Source organism: Brienomyrus brachyistius, chromosome 11 (assembly GCF_023856365.1).
Source record: "Brienomyrus brachyistius isolate T26 chromosome 11, BBRACH_0.4, whole genome shotgun sequence".
NCBI lineage: Eukaryota > Metazoa > Chordata > Actinopteri > Osteoglossiformes > Mormyridae > Brienomyrus > Brienomyrus brachyistius.
The window spans coordinates 7269726-7287521 of record NC_064543.1 but is presented as its reverse complement, the minus strand read 5'-3'; the positions used below and the strand labels follow the sequence as shown (position 1 = coordinate 7287521).

At 41.7% G+C, this 17796-nt stretch overlaps 2 protein-coding genes across 2 annotated transcripts; both read right to left on the bottom strand.

Annotated features, from left to right (window-relative positions):
- Positions 1-80: 80 nt before the first annotated feature.
- Positions 81-6575, bottom strand: LOC125751956 (very long-chain acyl-CoA synthetase-like). Its single transcript, XM_049031421.1, has 10 exons — positions 5858-6575; positions 5500-5709; positions 4498-4656; positions 3352-3476; positions 2645-2839; positions 2376-2466; positions 2079-2277; positions 1332-1429; positions 857-987; positions 81-748 (listed from the first exon to the last, which is right to left on the bottom strand). The coding sequence occupies exons 1-10, from the start codon at positions 6342-6344 to the stop codon at positions 572-574; spliced, it is 1872 nt and encodes a 623-aa protein (XP_048887378.1). The 5' UTR covers positions 6345-6575; the 3' UTR covers positions 81-571.
- A 2019-nt stretch (positions 6576-8594) lies between these two features.
- LOC125751957 (very long-chain acyl-CoA synthetase-like) lies at positions 8595-17035 on the bottom strand. Its single transcript, XM_049031422.1, has 10 exons — positions 16449-17035; positions 15530-15739; positions 15024-15182; positions 12578-12702; positions 11268-11462; positions 10999-11089; positions 10689-10887; positions 10400-10497; positions 10025-10155; positions 8595-9767 (listed from the first exon to the last, which is right to left on the bottom strand). Exons 1-10 carry the CDS (start codon positions 16921-16923, stop codon positions 9591-9593), a joined length of 1860 nt encoding a protein of 619 aa, XP_048887379.1. The 5' UTR covers positions 16924-17035; the 3' UTR covers positions 8595-9590.
- Positions 17036-17796: the final 761 nt, after the last annotated feature.

Genomic DNA, 17796 nt, shown 5'->3' with positions numbered 1-17796 from the left:
TCTATATATATAAAGAAAGTAAGTGGCATTTTAAGACATGGACCATAAGACTTACACAAAGATACACAGGGAATAGACTGTCCAGACTGGCATGTAAGTTTAATATTCAACAAATGAACAGGTCACATGACCAGCACTCAGAGTATTCAGATAAAAACCCATTTATCGGCTTTCACATTCCTAGTTGATTCACCCAGCAATGAGAGGAAATGCATCCCCACCACAGCAGCCCGAGCATTCGGTACACAGCCACCTGCCCACCTGCCCACTCACCCCACCAAACAACAGCTGCTCATAGTGCTAATTCTCATCCGTATGACTGCTGTAATACACTGCTAATCTTAATAAAAGATTATATGACTACACTGCAGCACTCCTCAGCACTACTCAGCTTGATACTGTGTATCTATAATGTATATAATATTTTCTGTTTTATTTTCATATTTACTGCAATTTTTTACTTTTATAGCTTTGGTGGGAAACACAGTTTAATTATACATGTGCAGTAATTATCACTATTATTTGAATAATCATAATTATTTAAAGCTCAATTCCCCATTTCACACACTGTTCACAGCTTCACCGTGCCGTCCCTTATTGACTCGTACACGTCCCGTGCCAGTGGAACATAGCTCTTCTTGCTGTCGTCCAGAAAGTACAAAGGATCCCGAATCACACCTGGGTCAAAGCCTTCCTCCGCCAGCTTTACCTTCATCTGCTTAAATGTCCCAGTGACAGGCAGGTAACTCTGGGGAAAATTGGGGGGAAAAAACATAGATTGACATAAATTCTGTAAAATAAATAAACTTTTCAGGGAATTCTGGCCTAAATGTAAATGCGCTGTACTCCGTTTTACCTGGATTCTGAGAAATCGCGGTCTTGCATAGCTGGGCAGATAGGACTGTACAACCTCATAGGTCCTGGCTCCATCAAAATTTTCACCATCTTCCAGCAAAAGTGCAGCCATTCCTACTCTACCCTCATGTCCTGAAAGATACATATCAAGTAACGTAAAAAATATAAACAGAAGAAATATAACGGATAACATATAAAACATAACAGAAGGAAAATATAAAAAAGTTGCCATGCAATTCAGAGAATATACAAAGCTCCTACTGAAGGGGTCAGGGGTGGGAACCGAATCCATTTTATTATTATTATAAAAATCATCATACAGAATAAATCACACAAAATAAAATATTTGTCACTTTCAAAATTGAGGTGTTTTTTCCCAAAATGCACAACAACATTACCATGACTCAGATCAATGACATCACTACTAAAGCTCAACTCTGCTTTCAGATGACAGAACCCGAATTTTGCTTCATTACCTGGTACCTTGACACCAAACACATTAGCTTCTTTAATGCAATTCACCATGATCAGAACTTCAGCAACTTCAGTGGTGGCAACATTCTCCCCCTTCCATCTAAAACGAAAGTAAATAGTCACACTTCTCCAAAGACCGATAATCACAAAAACACTCAATCAAGTGTCAATCTAGTGTCAATCTAGAATGTGATTTCAATTCAGGTAAAACTAAACTTCTTCACTAAAAACTGGCACAAAAACAAACCAACCCAGTGAGTTGGCGAGACTGGAAGAATTTTTAGTGGGAAGTTTTATTGTGATAAAAATAATTAACTACCGAATGAAGTAAAAGATTTTTAGAACATCTTGGAACATAGTATGAAGCACAGAGAGGCACCGTCGGTCAGCAGAGTTACACGTGCAGATCTGTCCACATGACTGTGCAGAACTACACTGATCTACAGCATCAGCAGGCAGCTAAGTGGCCTGAGAGGTTCATCATCAAACCAAAATGAAAATGATGCTGCTATTAAAAGCAAATCACTATTTTACATTGTTAGTTTTGCCTGGCTTATAAAAGAAGAGTGATTCTATATTATTTCTGCCAATAATGTGAACTGTAGGAGTAAAACTACATACATAAATAATAAAATTTAAATTCTTATTCCTTATAAGGATTAAAAAGAAGATTCACTCAAAAAATGTAGTACTAATTATCACCGCTTGGGCCATTATTACTTGGATTTTAACAGTTTTGCTCATCTAACCTGAAAGTGTCTCCAATACGATCCTGAAAGTAGACGAATCCTTCGTGATCAATCTTCATGAGGTCTCCGGTGTTGAAATATAAGTCACCTTTCTGAAACACATCCCTCAGCTGCTTCTTCTGCGTTTGCTGCGGGTTTCTAGCATATCCAGCGAACGGAGTGATTTTGGTTATTTTCGCCACCAAAAGCCCGGTCTCTCCTACAGAAAGTGAAAAGGGTTAATGACACCAAATGCTGTGGCTTTTTATTCCTGTATAATTCACATCGGAGGAGCATCATGAACTTTGCGTTTTATACCTTTTGGCACCTGCACACAGAATCCTCTGGAGTCCCTCACTGGATCTTCCTTCTCTGTGTCATATTTAATCAGTGCGTACCGGCAAAACATCTGCAGAACACAAATTATTAAATCAGATTGAAAAAACGGCACCGTAAGAGAAAAACTAAAAGGCACAGTAATTCTTAAAACACGTATTTATACTTAATTGTCCAGTCGTCCATCTACACATCAATTTCTGAACCTCTGCGTTTGTGGTTTAAGTTAGAATTATGCTTTGCCTTCATACCTTAAACAGAAAAAACTCCCTTCCGCATGCACCAAGTTTTCCGACGTAGTTCAGAAAAGCAATGTTGCTCTCTGTCGCACCATAACACTCGCCGATTCGTACATTTCCGTACCGCCGCAGAAACTCAGACCAAGTATCTGTCCGTATGCCGTTGCCGATAGCCAGTCTGACCTTGTGATCTCGGTCATTGTCTTTCTAAAAGGTAAATATAATATAATAAGGTAAACAGACATATATACTATCTTAATGGTGTCTCTCTTTCTGATAGTCAATGTATATTAGTTACAACTAGTATATATAAACAATCCCATTACTTTACAAATGTAGGCCTTCTGTTTGATGATGAACAAGTTCACGAGAACATCTCAAGATACTACAATTCAATAAACTTAGCCTCTCTACTCCACAGAACATGTACAATTTGATATTAAAAATTCCATCCAAAATTCTGTTCAGACTCCAAAGGCTCATGTCTTCCTGCTCTGTGCTTCAATAAGAACGACATAACCAGAATTTCATCAATTGAAATTTTGCTGGACTAATGGTAAAACTGGGAGGTGCTTTTTAAAAATATGGTTAACAATTAACCTAAAAGAATAGGTTAGATTAACCTAAATTCAAGAATAATATGTTTACAGAAGTACAAAATGTGCTTCTATTCGTTCTGTTGATTTGGCAATGTACTTTATTCAGAGATTAGTGATTACCTTCGGTTGGTTGCAAAGGTATCGCATTATTTCTCCAATGTACTGTATCACGGTCACATTATACTTTCGGCAATCATCCCAGAACTGGGAAGCGGAAAACTTGTGTTTCAACACAATGGTCACACCTGAAAATGGGAAGGAAAATGGGGATGAGTATCTCGCTACATTAAAATTCACATTTACAAGAGAATTTTATCCTTAAGAGGTAAAAATGACTGCAGTAGGGTGTCGTGTGACTGTCATGGGGAGTCGCAGTGGAGAGGTAAAGGTGAGGTCAGATCCAAATCCCACAATCCTTTGGGGGACGGCTCAGCAGGTTAGGCTGCTGTGGCTGTGATTGGAAGGTTAGCGGCTCAAATCCCATCCTTTGCAGAACAGTCACCTCTCCAGTGGGACCCTTGAGAAAGGGTTAGGGTTAAGGTTAGGGTTAGGGAAACCCTAGGGAAGGGTTAGGGTTAGGGTTCGGGTTAGGGTTAGGGAAACACTCCAAACTGCTACAAGGCGTCAGATAAATGGCGTGACCCCAAGTTTCACTCTCAACTGTGTGTGTGTGTATGTACAGACACACCGATCAGCCATAACATTAAAACCACCTGTCTAATACTGTGTAGATCCCCCCTCATGCCAAAAAAAGGGTTGTGACATTTCAAGGCCTGGACTCCATAAGACTTCTAAAGGCGTCTTGTGGTAACTGGCACCAAGACATTAGCTTTGCAATGTATTCTGTGCAAAGCTGCAAAGTGGAGCCTCCACGGGTCGGACTGGTTTGGCCAGCACTCCCCACAGATGCTTGATCGGACTAAGATCTGGCCTCAGCGGTCGCCCTACCTTCCACCACTTTTGCTAGATACTGACCACTGCATACCAGGAATACCCCACAAGACCATTCTGAAGATGCTGACCCAGTTGCTTAGCCATTTGAATTTGGCCCTCGTCAAAGTTGGCAAGAACCTTACAAAATGGCCATTTTTCCCGCTTCTAACACATCAACTTGAAGAACTGGCTGTTCACTTGCATTTGTGAAAAAAGCATTGAAATGTGCCTCAATTAGTAATTTAGCAAAAGTCATAAAAGCATAACTTCAGTACTGTCCTGCTGAAATGCTTGCCTACTTTTTTGCTGGGTTGGTTGAGTTTCACACTTTACCTCTTTCAATTCCACCGCAAAGTCCCATAAGGAATCCAGAGGCATGGTAGAGTGGAAGGTAAACGTACATCACATCACCAGAGGTCACTCCATTTAATTTTTGTAGAGAAGACAGCAGCCAGACCTTCTCATGGTTTAACACTGCAGCCTTAGGAAGTCCTTGAAAGACATAAAACCATGTTTAAGAAACAAAATGAAATTGAAACTACAGAAATCCTTAATTTGCTTTATGAAAGAAATGCTTCAAGCTGAAGAATTCTAAAAGAATTCTGTTTTTGTATTTATACCGCAAACTTTTCAGATTATTTAAAAACATTTCCTTTTCTATTCAGATGCAGTGTGCCCTCTGCTGTAGATGGACACCTTCTCAATTTGCTAAATTTGACAGAAAATCCCAGATATCATATGTGTAAAAAATGTGTTTCTGCCACATGAATGTTCCTGTTCAGTTTTCATATTTATTTAAATCCATACAGCCGGGCTGTAGCGGCTGGAATACCAGGGTTGTTCAGTGATTATTATAGGGCAGTCCTGCCCCCCTTTTCAGCCAATCTCTGGGGATTTTACTGATAGCAGGAATGTGGGGGACCTGCGGAGTGGGTAAATGGAGAAATGGCGCCCTCCGCACAACCCTATATATACCAGGGAACATTAATTGTCTCTCTTTTGATTCTAACTGTAGGGGCGGCATGGTAGTGCAGTGGTTAGCACTGTTGACACACACCTCTGGGACCCAGGTTCGAGTCTCCGCCTGGGTCACATGTGTGCGGAGTTTGCATGTTCTCCCCATGTCATTGTGGGGTTTCCTCCGGGTACTCCGGTTTCCCTCCACAGTCAAAAAACATGCTGAGGCTAATTGGAGTTGCTAAATTGCCCATAGGAGTGCACGCGTGATACACCTGTTGCGTGTTCATTACAATAGTTAGTTTATTATATAACCAAAATGTTGTTGAGATTTTATTAAAAGGTACAGTCTAAAGTATATTCTACAGTTTTTATTACCTGTTGTGCCGGATGTATAGATGTACACTGTAGGGGATTTCATAGTAATATTTGACCTACAGGTTGGGGATATCGCTTCATCGGAGGCCTGACTGATTTTGTCCGAGAGCGTTTCTATTCCTTGGGTCTCGCATTCTTCGTCCAGAATGAACACAGAGGCGTTAGTCTCCTTCAGCCCCGGTAACACCTCTTCAACGGCGCTTTTCAAATCTAGGAGAACATGACTTTGTAGGTTGATTCTGTTACTATAATCAAGATTAATAATTAATAATAAAATGTTATTTTATCATTATATAATAATCATCCAAACGGTTCATTCACGATTTACAAAGTATTTCAGCCAAATGCAGATTCTTACCTGCTGCGGCTATTAATACTCTCGCCCCCGAACAAGAAAAACAATGCAGTAGGGATTTGGATCTAATGTTGCAGTTCAGCAGCGCAACGACACAGCCCAGTTTCGCCAGGGCCAAGTAAATCCACACGTACAGGGGTTCATTTCCGAGGAAAACTGCGACGGTATCGCCCTCTTTCAAGCGAGCGTGTGTCAGCAAAGCTCTGCCAATTTTATTGCTGACTTTATCCGCGTCCTTATAACTATATGTTTCATCACCGAAAACAATGAAGGCTTTGTTCGGGTTCTTCTTCACCTTGTCCAAAAAGCAGTCCAATACGGTATAACAAGGCTTTTTTCGTTCGCATTTCGAAATAAAAATGCCAACGTGAACTGTCGCTAAGAAGTATCTTAAATCGTGGAGTAAGTAAGGAAACCAGGAACACAGGAGAAACGGCAGGACTGCTAGTCCGGCAAGAGCAGCATACAGCGTGAACATGCCGAACACCATTAATACATCATATTCGCTTGAAAGCAAGGTTTTCAATAATGATCTTAGTTACAGCCAGTGAGAACCGATGCAGTACCGTACAGTGCGCGGGTTGCGAAGACGATTCCCGTCTTACGGAGAATCACGTGACCGAGGAGTCGCTCTGAACTCTGGAAGATACGGAAGTGGGGCTGCGCGCGGGCGCCTGAGATGCTGTACGGAGAGAGTTTCGCTGGATGTTTATAATCGTGTTAAACAATGGACCCTACTAGAAAGTTCCCTTTTTTGGGAACATTTTTAAACTATATCGTCCAATAAGGTAAATATCTACAAACAAGTTACTGGACCCAGGTTTTCTATATTGTGCTGTTCTTCGGAGTTTATTTAACCTAGTTAACTTAGTGTCCTCGTGTTAAAAGATAACGAATAACGTGTATTTTATTAATCCCACGAAGGGCAATTTACGCGTTGTAGCCGTAGTTATACACAGGGTCAAACAATACACACAACATAAGAGCATAAGGGAAATAAAATGACTCGTACACCCTGAAGCTTTTAAGAACCAGTTCTGTCGGTCAGAACCAGCTGTTGCCATCCACACCCAAAGGGTTTGTGTAGCCCCTGTCCTGTTTAGTGGGTGTGGTCACATGACCCATCGATAACTGGAGTAGCTGGCATTGAAGAGGAGGGGCTAAATCAATGATATGGTCACATGTCCTGGATGACTCCGCCAATACAGAAATAGGCCCCTAATCTGATACGAATACACTGTATGGACAAAAGAATTCGGACTCTTAATCATTTAATTCAGGTGTTTCTTTCAGATCCATTGCAACAAGTGTATAAAACCAAGCACCGAGCCATGCAGTCAGGTTTACAAACATTTGTGAAAGAATGGGCCATTTTGAAGAGCTCAGTGAAATCAAGCTTCGTACTGTCATAGGCTGCCAGCTTTGCAATAAATCTGTTTGTGAAATTTCTTCCCTACTAGATATAACTATATAGGCTGTAACTAAGATCACAATGACTAAGTGGTATTATTGCAAAGTGGAAGCGTTTAAGAGCAACAGAAACTCAGCCATGAAGTGGCAGAACATGTAAAGTAAGAGAGCGTTGTTACTGATTGTTGAGCCACATGATGCATAAAAGTCAATGTTTTGTTGACTCAATAGCTGCAGATTTGCAAACATTCTCTGGCATTAACCCCAGAATAAAAACTGTGTTCCGTGGACTTTGTGGAATGGGCTTCCATGGCCGAGCGGCAGCATAAAAGCCTCTCAGTGTCAGATGGAGTGTAAAGCACGCTGCCACTGGACTCTGGAGTACTGGAAATGTGTTTTGTTCAGTGACGAATCACGCTTTTCCGTCTAGCAGTGTGATGGACGAATCTGAGTTTGGTGGATGCCAGGAGAACGTTACCTGCCTGACTGCATTGTGCCAACTGTAAATCTTGGCAGAGGAGGGAAAATGATCTTAGGAGTTTTACTTACAAAAAAAAAATGTTCTGAGGGCAGAAGGGAAAATGATTGATTCAGAGATATAATCACTGAGATTGTAGAGGTGAATCCAAGCAACAAGTGTAGCTGTTATTTTCCTTCTTAATTTATCAAAAATCTTTAAATGAAGTTACTTTGATGACCAGATAAAATAGTCTATATCTTTGGAGTCTGAAAAATGTTGTATTTTCATTTCATTATGTTCTTCCATGTTTTGTGATTGATACTTTGGAGTTGTCGAAATATGGAAACATGCTTTTCTCCATCCAAAGAGAAACTCCAGTTGAGTGCACTGATTGGATCAGTCCTCTAGGGTGAGTTGAGCAGTTTCTCAAGCGAAATTTGATAGCTGGAGAACAGAAGCATTTTAATCGTCACTCAAAAGTAAGGACACTGCTCGACACCCAATACAGATTTGTAGGGCCACGCAGAGAGCGTTTGAAGAGCAGGTGCCTGACCGAGGTAGGGGCGGGTCCTCCTCAGTAATTTGCATTATTTTCGGAGACCGAAAAGGAGCCCTAAAAGGGGGGTACTTCCAACGGTTCAGACAAAAGGGGCTGGTACTCAGGTACCCCCCTCCCAGCACATCCCCAGGATGGGAAAAGCAAGACGACTTCAATGACCCATAGTTATTTGTGTTTTAGTCTGTTTCGCAAAGCACCCACGATAAGAAAGGTGCACTTTTCCCCTGTTATATGCCTACTCGAAATTACCATTTTGTGCCATCCATGCTCTCCTGCTGTGGGTAAATCCCGGGGAATGCAGAATGCGTCTGAACAATTCAATTTAAATTTATGTAACACATTTTCATAATATTACATTGTCTCAAAGCACTTAACAAACTTGTTTCTGTAATTACAAAAAAATGACATTTCATTATATAAAGCAAATTACATACTTGGATACAGTTATCGGGTCCCTATGTACAATTGTAGTTTAAGTAAACATTTCAGCTCTTTCCTGAAAGCAATTAAACATTCTATGTTACCCATCCATCCATCCATTTTCTGCAATCGCTTATCATATTCAGGGTCACAGGGGGTCCTGAGTCTATCGCAGAGGCTACAGGCACAAGGCAGGGAACAATCCCGGATGGGGCGCCAACCCATCGCAGGGCACAGTCACTCACACACCATTTACTCACACACAGATACGGGCAATTTGGTACCTCCTATTAACCTCAGCATGTTTTTGGACTGTGGGGGGAAACCAAAGGAAACCCCACGATGACATGGGGAGAACATAGTAACGTATGGGGCCATGGCAGTATCTCGAACCCGGGTCCCAGAAATGTGAAGCAACAGTGCTAATCACTGTATCACCATGCCGCCCCCATTCTAAGTTACCGTACGTTAATTTACATTTAAGAAATATGGGAAATAATTAAAAGATGCGTGTATACATTTTTGATGTAGTATTCATTTTACATCATGACCTGCAATGCAAAAAAGTTTAATGGTATCTATTGTTCTTGCTTTTGTATCAAAAGAGTGACTAAGTAACAATGAGACTCAGCTGGAAAATAAAGTAAATATTTAATATTTTTTTCTGTTGTCTGTTTCATAGCTATTATTCTTATTGTTACTGGGCTTGTTTGATTTCCAATGTTACTTTAAGAGTTTACATCCCTGAATTGCAGTTCTAGTCAGGATTATAGTGATGTAAACATGATTTAAAAAGTAATTACATTTAAAACCCTCTATCATATTCTGTCCCACTTTGGACGCCATACCCGTTCATAGACAGTGCTACGTCACGTTGTTGTGCAGCTTCACAGCTTCATGCTCCCTGACAGGATCACCTTATTAATCTCCTCTGTCATTGGTATGTATGTCTTCTGGCTCTCATCCAGAAAAAATAAAGAATCTTGGACCACAGCTGGGTCGAAGCCCTCTTGCACCAGCTTCACTTTCATCTGCTTGAATGTTCCAGTCAGCTCTAAGGAGTTCTGAAGTAAAAAAAAAAAAAGGTCCATGTTAGAGACAGCTATTGGCCTCTTTTAATTTGCAATGTTACAATTCTCACGTGCAATGACAACTGTTGTCCACTAGGCGGACTCCTTATCATGTACTAAAAGTATTTTTGCTTCGTTACAGTTTTTATGCAAGCAACTAGATTTTACATCCATCAATCTTCCAATTGCATATGTAGTACACAAACTGCATTTTCCAGTGCTCTTAAACAAGGCTATATGTAAACATTTACCTGAATTCTGATAAAGGAAGGCCTGGCGTAAGCTGGTAGGTAGGAAGTAACGTGGTTGAACATTGCACCACCATTAAATTGCTCTTCTTTTTTCAGCGTAACAGCAGCCATGCCAACCCTTCCCTCGTGACCTTTATAGATAACAAGACAATTGACTAGGACAGTGATTCCCAATCCGGTCCTCGGGGACACACAGCGGTCCACGTTTTTGCTCGCTGCCAGACAGTCCACATTTTTGCTCCCTCCCAGTGAGCAAAAACATGGACTGTCTGTTGGTTCCTGAGGACCAGATCATCTAACAACAGTGTCAAATTGTTATAATATTTATGAGGAAATGCTAAGTGACTGTGCCTTGGGAACAGAACATCATTTTACCTTTGATTTCAACTCCATAAACGTTTGCTTCTTCAATGAAGTCCAACATTGTGAGAACATCCGAAACTTCTGTTGTGGCTACATTCTCCCCTTTCCATCTGTGAATTTATACAGATTACAGCTGTTTAGGACTACTAATGACAGTGGAGAGACCAGGTGTTGCAGTTTTTCTCCAATTAATTGTACTAATAAAATTGTGATTTAGTTCATTTGATAGTGTCAACTACCCACAGAAGTAATCTGCAAAAACACAGAAGTGTAGTTCTGCCGTTATGAAATCAGGAAGTACCTATACGTATCTCCGACGCGGTCCTGGAAGTAGATAAAGTTGTCATGGTCAAACCTCAGCAGGTCCCCGGTGTTGAAGCAGATGTCTCCCTTTTTAAAGACATCGCGAAGCAGCTTCTTCTCTGTCTGCTGGGTATTCCTTGCGTATCCAGCGAAAGGGGCGAATCTGGTAATCCTGGACACTAAAAGTCCAGTTTCTCCTTTAAAAAAACATACATAATTTGTCAACATTTCTAAAACTCCAAAAAAAAAAAATGTTGAGAAATACATATACAGTCAGTAGTGTATGTTTACAGCTAAAAATAACTCACCTACTGGTACTTCAACACACAGACCCATGGAGTCTCTGATTGGCTCTTCTTCCTCCGTGTCATACTTAATCAGTGCATAGGTGTTTAGTTTCTAAAACACACACAAGAAGCCGGATTAAATGAGTGCTATGAAAGTGAATGGCATTTTATGCTCAGTGTACTGAGTATTGTATGTGTGTGTCTATCATAGAAATATTTTGTGGAAAGTCCCAATTACGTGTATTATCTTGATTTCTACTTATATTCATATTTTAAGTTCTGAGTCTTACATTGTGCAGAAAGTTGATCCTTCCGACCGCACCGATCTTGCCCGTGTAGTTCATGAACCCAATATTCCCTTCTGTGGCGGCATAGAATTCTCTGACCGTAATGTTACCGAACCTGTCGAGGAATTCCTTCCACACATTGGCTCTGACGCCATTTCCAATGGCCAATCTCACTTTATGGTCTCTGTCATTGTGTCTCTGCGTGTGGGGAAAACATAACATTCAGTAACTACAGAAAAAAAGCTGCAAAGATAACGTGCCGCCATTTTGCAATATTGTGAATTTAACAAAACAATTGGTGCAGAATAAAATCTTTAGGAACCAGGGCGTTTGGGAAACCTTGCGACCCGTCATGCGCTGCCACACGTTTGGGTTTCCCCCTCCCTGTGCGTAGTGTTGCCATGTAAAGGCCACTGGCTATTCTGAGAGGGGCACGTATCTACGGTGCTAAAAGTTACTTCCTTTGGCTGGGGAACGACACGCGTGACCAGCTGTGACCTGATCTCCTGTGATATGTGCAGATAGTATTTCAATGGGCAAAGTGAGAGTGTTTAAGTTACCCTTCCGTGCATAGCCATGTGACACTAATAAAATCTAGGGGAACGTTGAAATACACAATAAATCGGATATTGAAAGAGTTATCCCTCCTCCCCATAAAATGCCACTCTTTATTATATAATCTCTCTTTAAAAGCTGCGTCGAGTACAAATCCATAGTCATACCAAATCGAAATAAATCTATTTTTTTCTTTGCATAAAATTTTTAATTTGCTAAAGGAAAAAAGATTTAGTGCGAAACACGAAAACAACGACGCATGAAATCCCAGGGTCTGTAGTTCAACAGTAGGACCGTTTTGGTGGACGGCAGTCCTAAGGAATGACAGCTTTGTCGAGCAGCGGCAGGTATCCGTGAACAGCCAAATTTGGTGGCCGCGAAAGTGAGCAGATGCTGGGAGAAAAGGCGCCGGACAGCTGCCTCGTAAGAGGGGGGCGCCCCCCTGCGCAGCTGAAACATCCCCGGGCTAAGCGGGGACAAGACAGCGCAGCGGGCCGGAGGCCGTCAAGGAAAGCAGCTGTCAGAAGTTCCGAGAAAAACACCTGACGCATTCAGTTTGCTATCCTCTATCAGATTTCTAACTGGACAGAGATATTTCCCCCTCTTAACTGGTTAATACAGTAGCTAATAAATCATAATTTGATTGGCAGTATGCAGACTTCCATATGACTGTACAATGTAAGTGGACTTATTTCTTTGTTATTTATCGAGTATAACCGGCTTCCAGGCATTACGCATTAAATGTTAAGCGAACGTACCTTTGGTGTCTGGCAGAGATAACGCAATAACTCTCCGATGTATTGGATTACCGTCACGTTGTGCTTTCTGCAATCATCCCAGAACTGGGAGGCTGAAAACTTACGTCGTAAAACTATTGTTGCGCCTAAAAGTTCCCAAAACATAGAAAGAAAACCTTTATCAGTTTTTACATTGTTACAGTTATTTTTTGAAATACAGATATCAGCAGTGGAAGTAGAAATCAAATATTCCGATGTGTATTGTTTTCCATAATAATGAAGAAACTAAAAAAAGATATAATTGATTTCTCTTCAGGGTTACGTGGTTCCTTATGTTTCAATTCAACTCCGCAGTCTATTAATAAATAACTATAACAGAATCTTTATTGTCAGTTGTGATTAGGATCGAACTTTAACCCACTTAGATAAATATTCAAGAAAAAGGTAAAGCCATCTGGTTTCTGGCTGACCCAAGCTCTAGTAATGGAGATAATAAGTCTGGAGACTTCTTTCACTTGCATCCTCACAAAAAAAAAAAAAAATCGCATCTGAAATAAACTTGTTACTGCGCTACAGCAGACCTCTAATATTTGGGCTCAGGAGCCATTTGTTAAATCAGGTCTCTTTCATTTAATTTCATGTCATTCTGCAGGGTCCCCATAAGCCTGGAGTTTGTCGCAGGAAGCACAAGGCAGCGGACACTCTGGCATGGATGCCGGTCCATGGCAGCACACACACTATTTACAGATAGCAGTTCACTTAAATGTTTCATGGACCTAGAGGAAATCGATGTTAAGTTAATGTCAGGGTTGGTGCCCGTGTGACCTTGTCCCATGTGCCTTTTCCCCGTTTGGCCAGCAGTTTACTGGGCATCCTGTTTGCTGTTGCCCTAGAGTGTTTTCCCTGCTTCTCAAGCCACCTTGTGGCTCTGTGGGTTGATGGTGTGGCTTAGAGGCAAACACCCCTCTGTCATGAGTTTGAGGCTGGTTTTTGTTTAATATATTGGTTTTACTTTTATCCCTTGGTGTCTGGTATTGTTTATATATGTCTTTGCTTTGTTTCCCCTGTGCCTTGTTTTATTATGTTCTTTTTTGTTTGTGTTCATAGTCTTTCCTAGTGTTGTTGGCCCTCAGTGTTTGTTAATGTTTCCCAGTCTCTAGTGCTTGTTAATTGTAATATACCCCACCTGTTCCTTGTTGCCCTGAGTCCTGCTGATTGGTCGATTTGATTATGGTTCTCATCTGTCCTGTGTGGTATCGTGTTAGTTGTGTATTTAAGTGCCTGCTTTTGTTCTGTTCCTCAGCGGGTCATTGTGGCTGCTTCCCAGTGTTAGCAGTGGCATTGTTAGTTGTTGTCATGACAGTTATCCCATGTCAGCTACTGCAGTTTTTCTGTGTTCCTCTCTGCTTGTAGTATTGCTGTTCCCAGTGTTGTTTCTGTTTTGCCTGTTCGTTTTGACCCCTCACAGTACATTTGTTTTCTGGTTCTCTCTTTGAGTTTTGTTTTGTTAAATAAACCCCTTTTGTTGAGAACTGCTACGTGGATCATTCCTCCTTCATCATGCTCCACCATTACAGAGAACATACAAACTCCATATGCACTGAGCCAGGGACAAGAATGAATCCCACAGCCCTGGAGATATGAGGTCACAGTGCTAACTACTGTGCCACCACAGGCCTGGCGGCAGGTCAAATATGAAGGGAGGGACTACAGGATACTCTGCAGGGGCTGTGGGATGTTCACCTTTAAATATGAAGCTCACTTCCTTCCTCTTTACAATAATCAAATCTGTGATCGGTTGACATTTGCCAAGCTTTGGGGTGTGCCAGGCTTGTGATTGGCTAAGCGAGGCCTACCCTGGCACCACTACAGAGCTAGGCCTGTCATAGCAACCAATTCACCTTCAGTCAATCAGCCTTATATGGAAGAAACTGGGCATTGGGGGCAGCGTGCGGCTCTGTGGGCTAAGCCTGTATGCCTATAATCAGATGGTTGCTGGTTCTAACCCAACCTCAGCACATCTGTGGGTCATTGAGCGAGGCCCTTAACCCCCCCCGCCCCCCCAGCTACCTGGGTACCACAACAGGTGGCAGCCCTTCACAGCCAGCCTATTCTACAAAGAGCAAGTTGTGGGAGGTGTAAAGAGACTTTGCCCACAGGGGTCAATAAAGTATCAATTATTATAATTAATTAAATAATTATCCTTTGATAAGACCAATGCCAAAACGAGGAATAGAAAGAAGAGAGTGAAGATTGCAGTTCAGGGCGACTGATCTACATTTTGTTATTCAGAATGAGGTGTAGTGCAAACTACAGTAAGAATTCAGGTAGCATATATCTTTTATATAAAAGTATAATGTCATGGATCCTTAGATATATTTTACATGCTAATCCCACTTTTGAGATTCAACGGCTAAATACAGGTGCTGGGTCAGTATGTCCTTTTATGATAGAGAGTAAATGTTACCTATTTCTGTGGATCCGAGGAAGCCGAAGATAAAACCAGACGCGTGATACAGAGGCAGATTGACGTAAATAACGTCCTTCGAAGTCACATCGTTGGTCGCCACCACCGCCATGCCGATTAGTAGACGATGTTGGTTGATTATGGCTGCTTTCGGGAGGCCTTCAGCAAAGGTGCAGGGAGGTGGTGTATTAAAGTTAAAGCTGCAGGACTGACTGACGCTGCACTGGAAAGCAGGAGTTTTCTGCATGCCTCACCCATATGCGACTACTATTAAAAAGCTGACAGTTCATGCCTAACAAAGCCGATACCTATGCATGCAAAATCTAAACATCATAGAAATATACTGTCTACATAAGGACACTAAATGAGGGTATTTCTGAAATCTAACATAGCTGAACATAATTAAATACCGGAACACACTGAAATTGAACTAACACAAAGTGCCATAAATGGTTTGAAGAATGAGTCAATGTATATTGATGTTATAGGACAGGAGTTGAACATGCCTGTTGTTCCAGATGTGTAGATGTAAACAGCTGGGCTTTTTAATGTTATGTTGGACCTGGCCGATAGCGGAATGGGCTCATCCGACGCCGCCTCCACCTTGTCCAGCAAGGTCACCAGACCCTGGGTGCTCTGCTCCTTTGCCATGACAAACACGGTGACATCCTGCTCCTGCAAGGCGGGGAGCACTTCCCGCACGGCATCTGTGAGGTCTGAAGAGTGGGGCAGGAATACGGAGGAGTGAAGAAGTTATGACTACAGTTAAGATATAAAACCAAGAGTCAGCGGTGGAAAGTTCAGATCCAGAGAGTACAAATCCAGACCAAGGTTTTGTTCCAACCAATCAGCTGAGTCCTCTGTGACCGTTACTGTTCATCCTCAACTGGTTGGTTGAAACAAAACCTTGGACTGGACTTGTACTTTTTGGTCCTGAACTTCCCATCTCTGCTAAGACCTTTCCATCATGCCCTCCCAACTCTTAACAAAATGACCTAAGATTTCCGTGAATTGTTAAACCGTCACTTCAACAGACGATAGACCAAATTGTGTCAATTGCTTTTCTCCAAAGATATGGTACATAAGGTCAAGACCACCTTCCATGTGGAAACAAGGTCTACATGCAAGTTGACTTAGAACATTGTGATCGGACAGAGACCAAAGTACTTAACGGGGTATTTCGTTTAAACCTAGTTCAAGAAGGGGTATGATTCAAGAATGATCTGGAAACACACATACATACATATTTCATTTTGATTCAAGAGAGAGGTTTGGTTAGTGTTTCCCCAGGCTGAGCAATGCATTTGATATTCTTCCGTAACGTTACTGTGGATTAAATAAATAGTTTACATACAGATATACGGAAACAAACATTTCAAAGCAAATTGCCCTAGTTAATTAAATGAAATTATTTTCACTTTTTACCTGCAGCTGCGATTAGGACTCTCGCCCCACAGCAGCCGAAACAGTGCAGAAGAGACTTTGACCTCACGTTGTGATTGAGCAGAGCCACCGAGCAGCCCAGCTTCTCCAGCGCAAGCCAGGTGAAAACAAACGCTGGCTCGTTTCCCATGTAAAGTGCCGCTGTGTCCCCCGCTTGCAACGTGCTGTGAATTTTCAAAGCCTGTGCGATTTTGTTGCCTTTTGCGTCTGTCTCCCGGTATGAAAACATCTCATTTCCAAAAATGATGAATGGTTTGTCGGGGTGCTTTGCCACTTGCTCGTAGAATTTGTCTAATGCAAAAACTGTTCTCTTCCCCATCGTGCGCCTAGCCAACTTGATCAAAGCTCTTATCATTTTTACCCCATACAAGCAGTCCATCCAAAAGTAAGGAAAATACACATTTATAACCAGTGGTAATACAACCACGGTGGCAAGAAATGCTGAGAAAATGTACATTGTAATCAAAATCAGATGCACATGAATTTATTGCCGAACTATGTTTATCCACCAGTTGAATGAAGTCAGAGGAGCTTTATACTGAAGTATAGCGAGTAAACCTAGCGTCTAAATAAACGTGGACTTTGCTAAATCGGTAGTTTTTTTTTCTTGCGCGAAGGCGGAGCATTGTGATTTTCAGTGAATTGCACCATCATATTTTGAGTCACCTTGTGCTTACAAAGGCTGCGTTGTCTTCCCACAACCATCAGCCCAGTCTTACGCCGTATTACATTTCTGTTAGCCAGTCGGCTTATTTAAAAATTGTAGTGCCGCATCCATATTTAGTAAAGTTATAAACAGTGGTAGTGGGTATTGTAAACGTTTTGATTTAAAGGTCAGATTATAGGCCAACAGTTGAGGGGGGGGGCAAGCTTTGTGCTAAACTGTGTCGCACTAAAAAATGGGAACCAACTTGCAGGTAGGCAGGGGAGGAGGCCTCGCCCTAGACTATAGACTGTGGTGTAATTGAAAAAGCAGAAGGTGCATTACAAGGGTAATGGTGACATTATGCTTATGCTTGACCTACTGGGCCTAACAAGGGAGGGGGTCGCTGATGCTGCAAAAGATAAGACAAAAGGGTGGGTGTGAGTACTAACGAACAGCAAATGTCAAAATAGAGTCGTAGGTCACGTATGTCACGGGAATGGAAAATAACAACAAGACCAGCAGATGCCTCACATGGGCTATATAAGCCAGACACAGACAACAGAGTTTGAGTTTCCTCGGGTAGGTACTGTTTATGCATCTAAGCGCGGCTCCCGGATCGCGATCTGTACAACGAATAAAGAGCATCTCTTTCCTCATCAACGGACTCGGCGGAGTCTAACTCCA

Bases quoted from the DNA above. Each gene is read 5' to 3' on its own strand.
- LOC125751957 (XM_049031422.1), bottom strand. From the start codon at position 16,923: ATGTACATTTTCTCAGCATTTCTTGCCACCGTGGTTGTATTACCACTG. The intron at 11,090-11,267 runs GTAAGACTCAGA...TGTGTGTTTTAG, and splicing joins GGATCAACTTTCTGCACAAT to AAACTAAACACCTATGCACT. The intron at 9,768-10,024 runs GTAAATGTTTAC...TTTTTACTTCAG, and splicing joins CTTCCTTTATCAGAATTCAG to AACTCCTTAGAGCTGACTGG.
- LOC125751956 (XM_049031421.1), bottom strand. From the start codon at position 6,344: ATGGTGTTCGGCATGTTCACGCTGTATGCTGCTCTTGCCGGACTAGCA. The intron at 2,278-2,375 runs GTATAAAACGCA...CACTTTCTGTAG, and splicing joins CTGTGTGCAGGTGCCAAAAG to GAGAGACCGGGCTTTTGGTG. The intron at 749-856 runs GTAAAACGGAGT...AATTTTCCCCAG, and splicing joins CGCGATTTCTCAGAATCCAG to AGTTACCTGCCTGTCACTGG.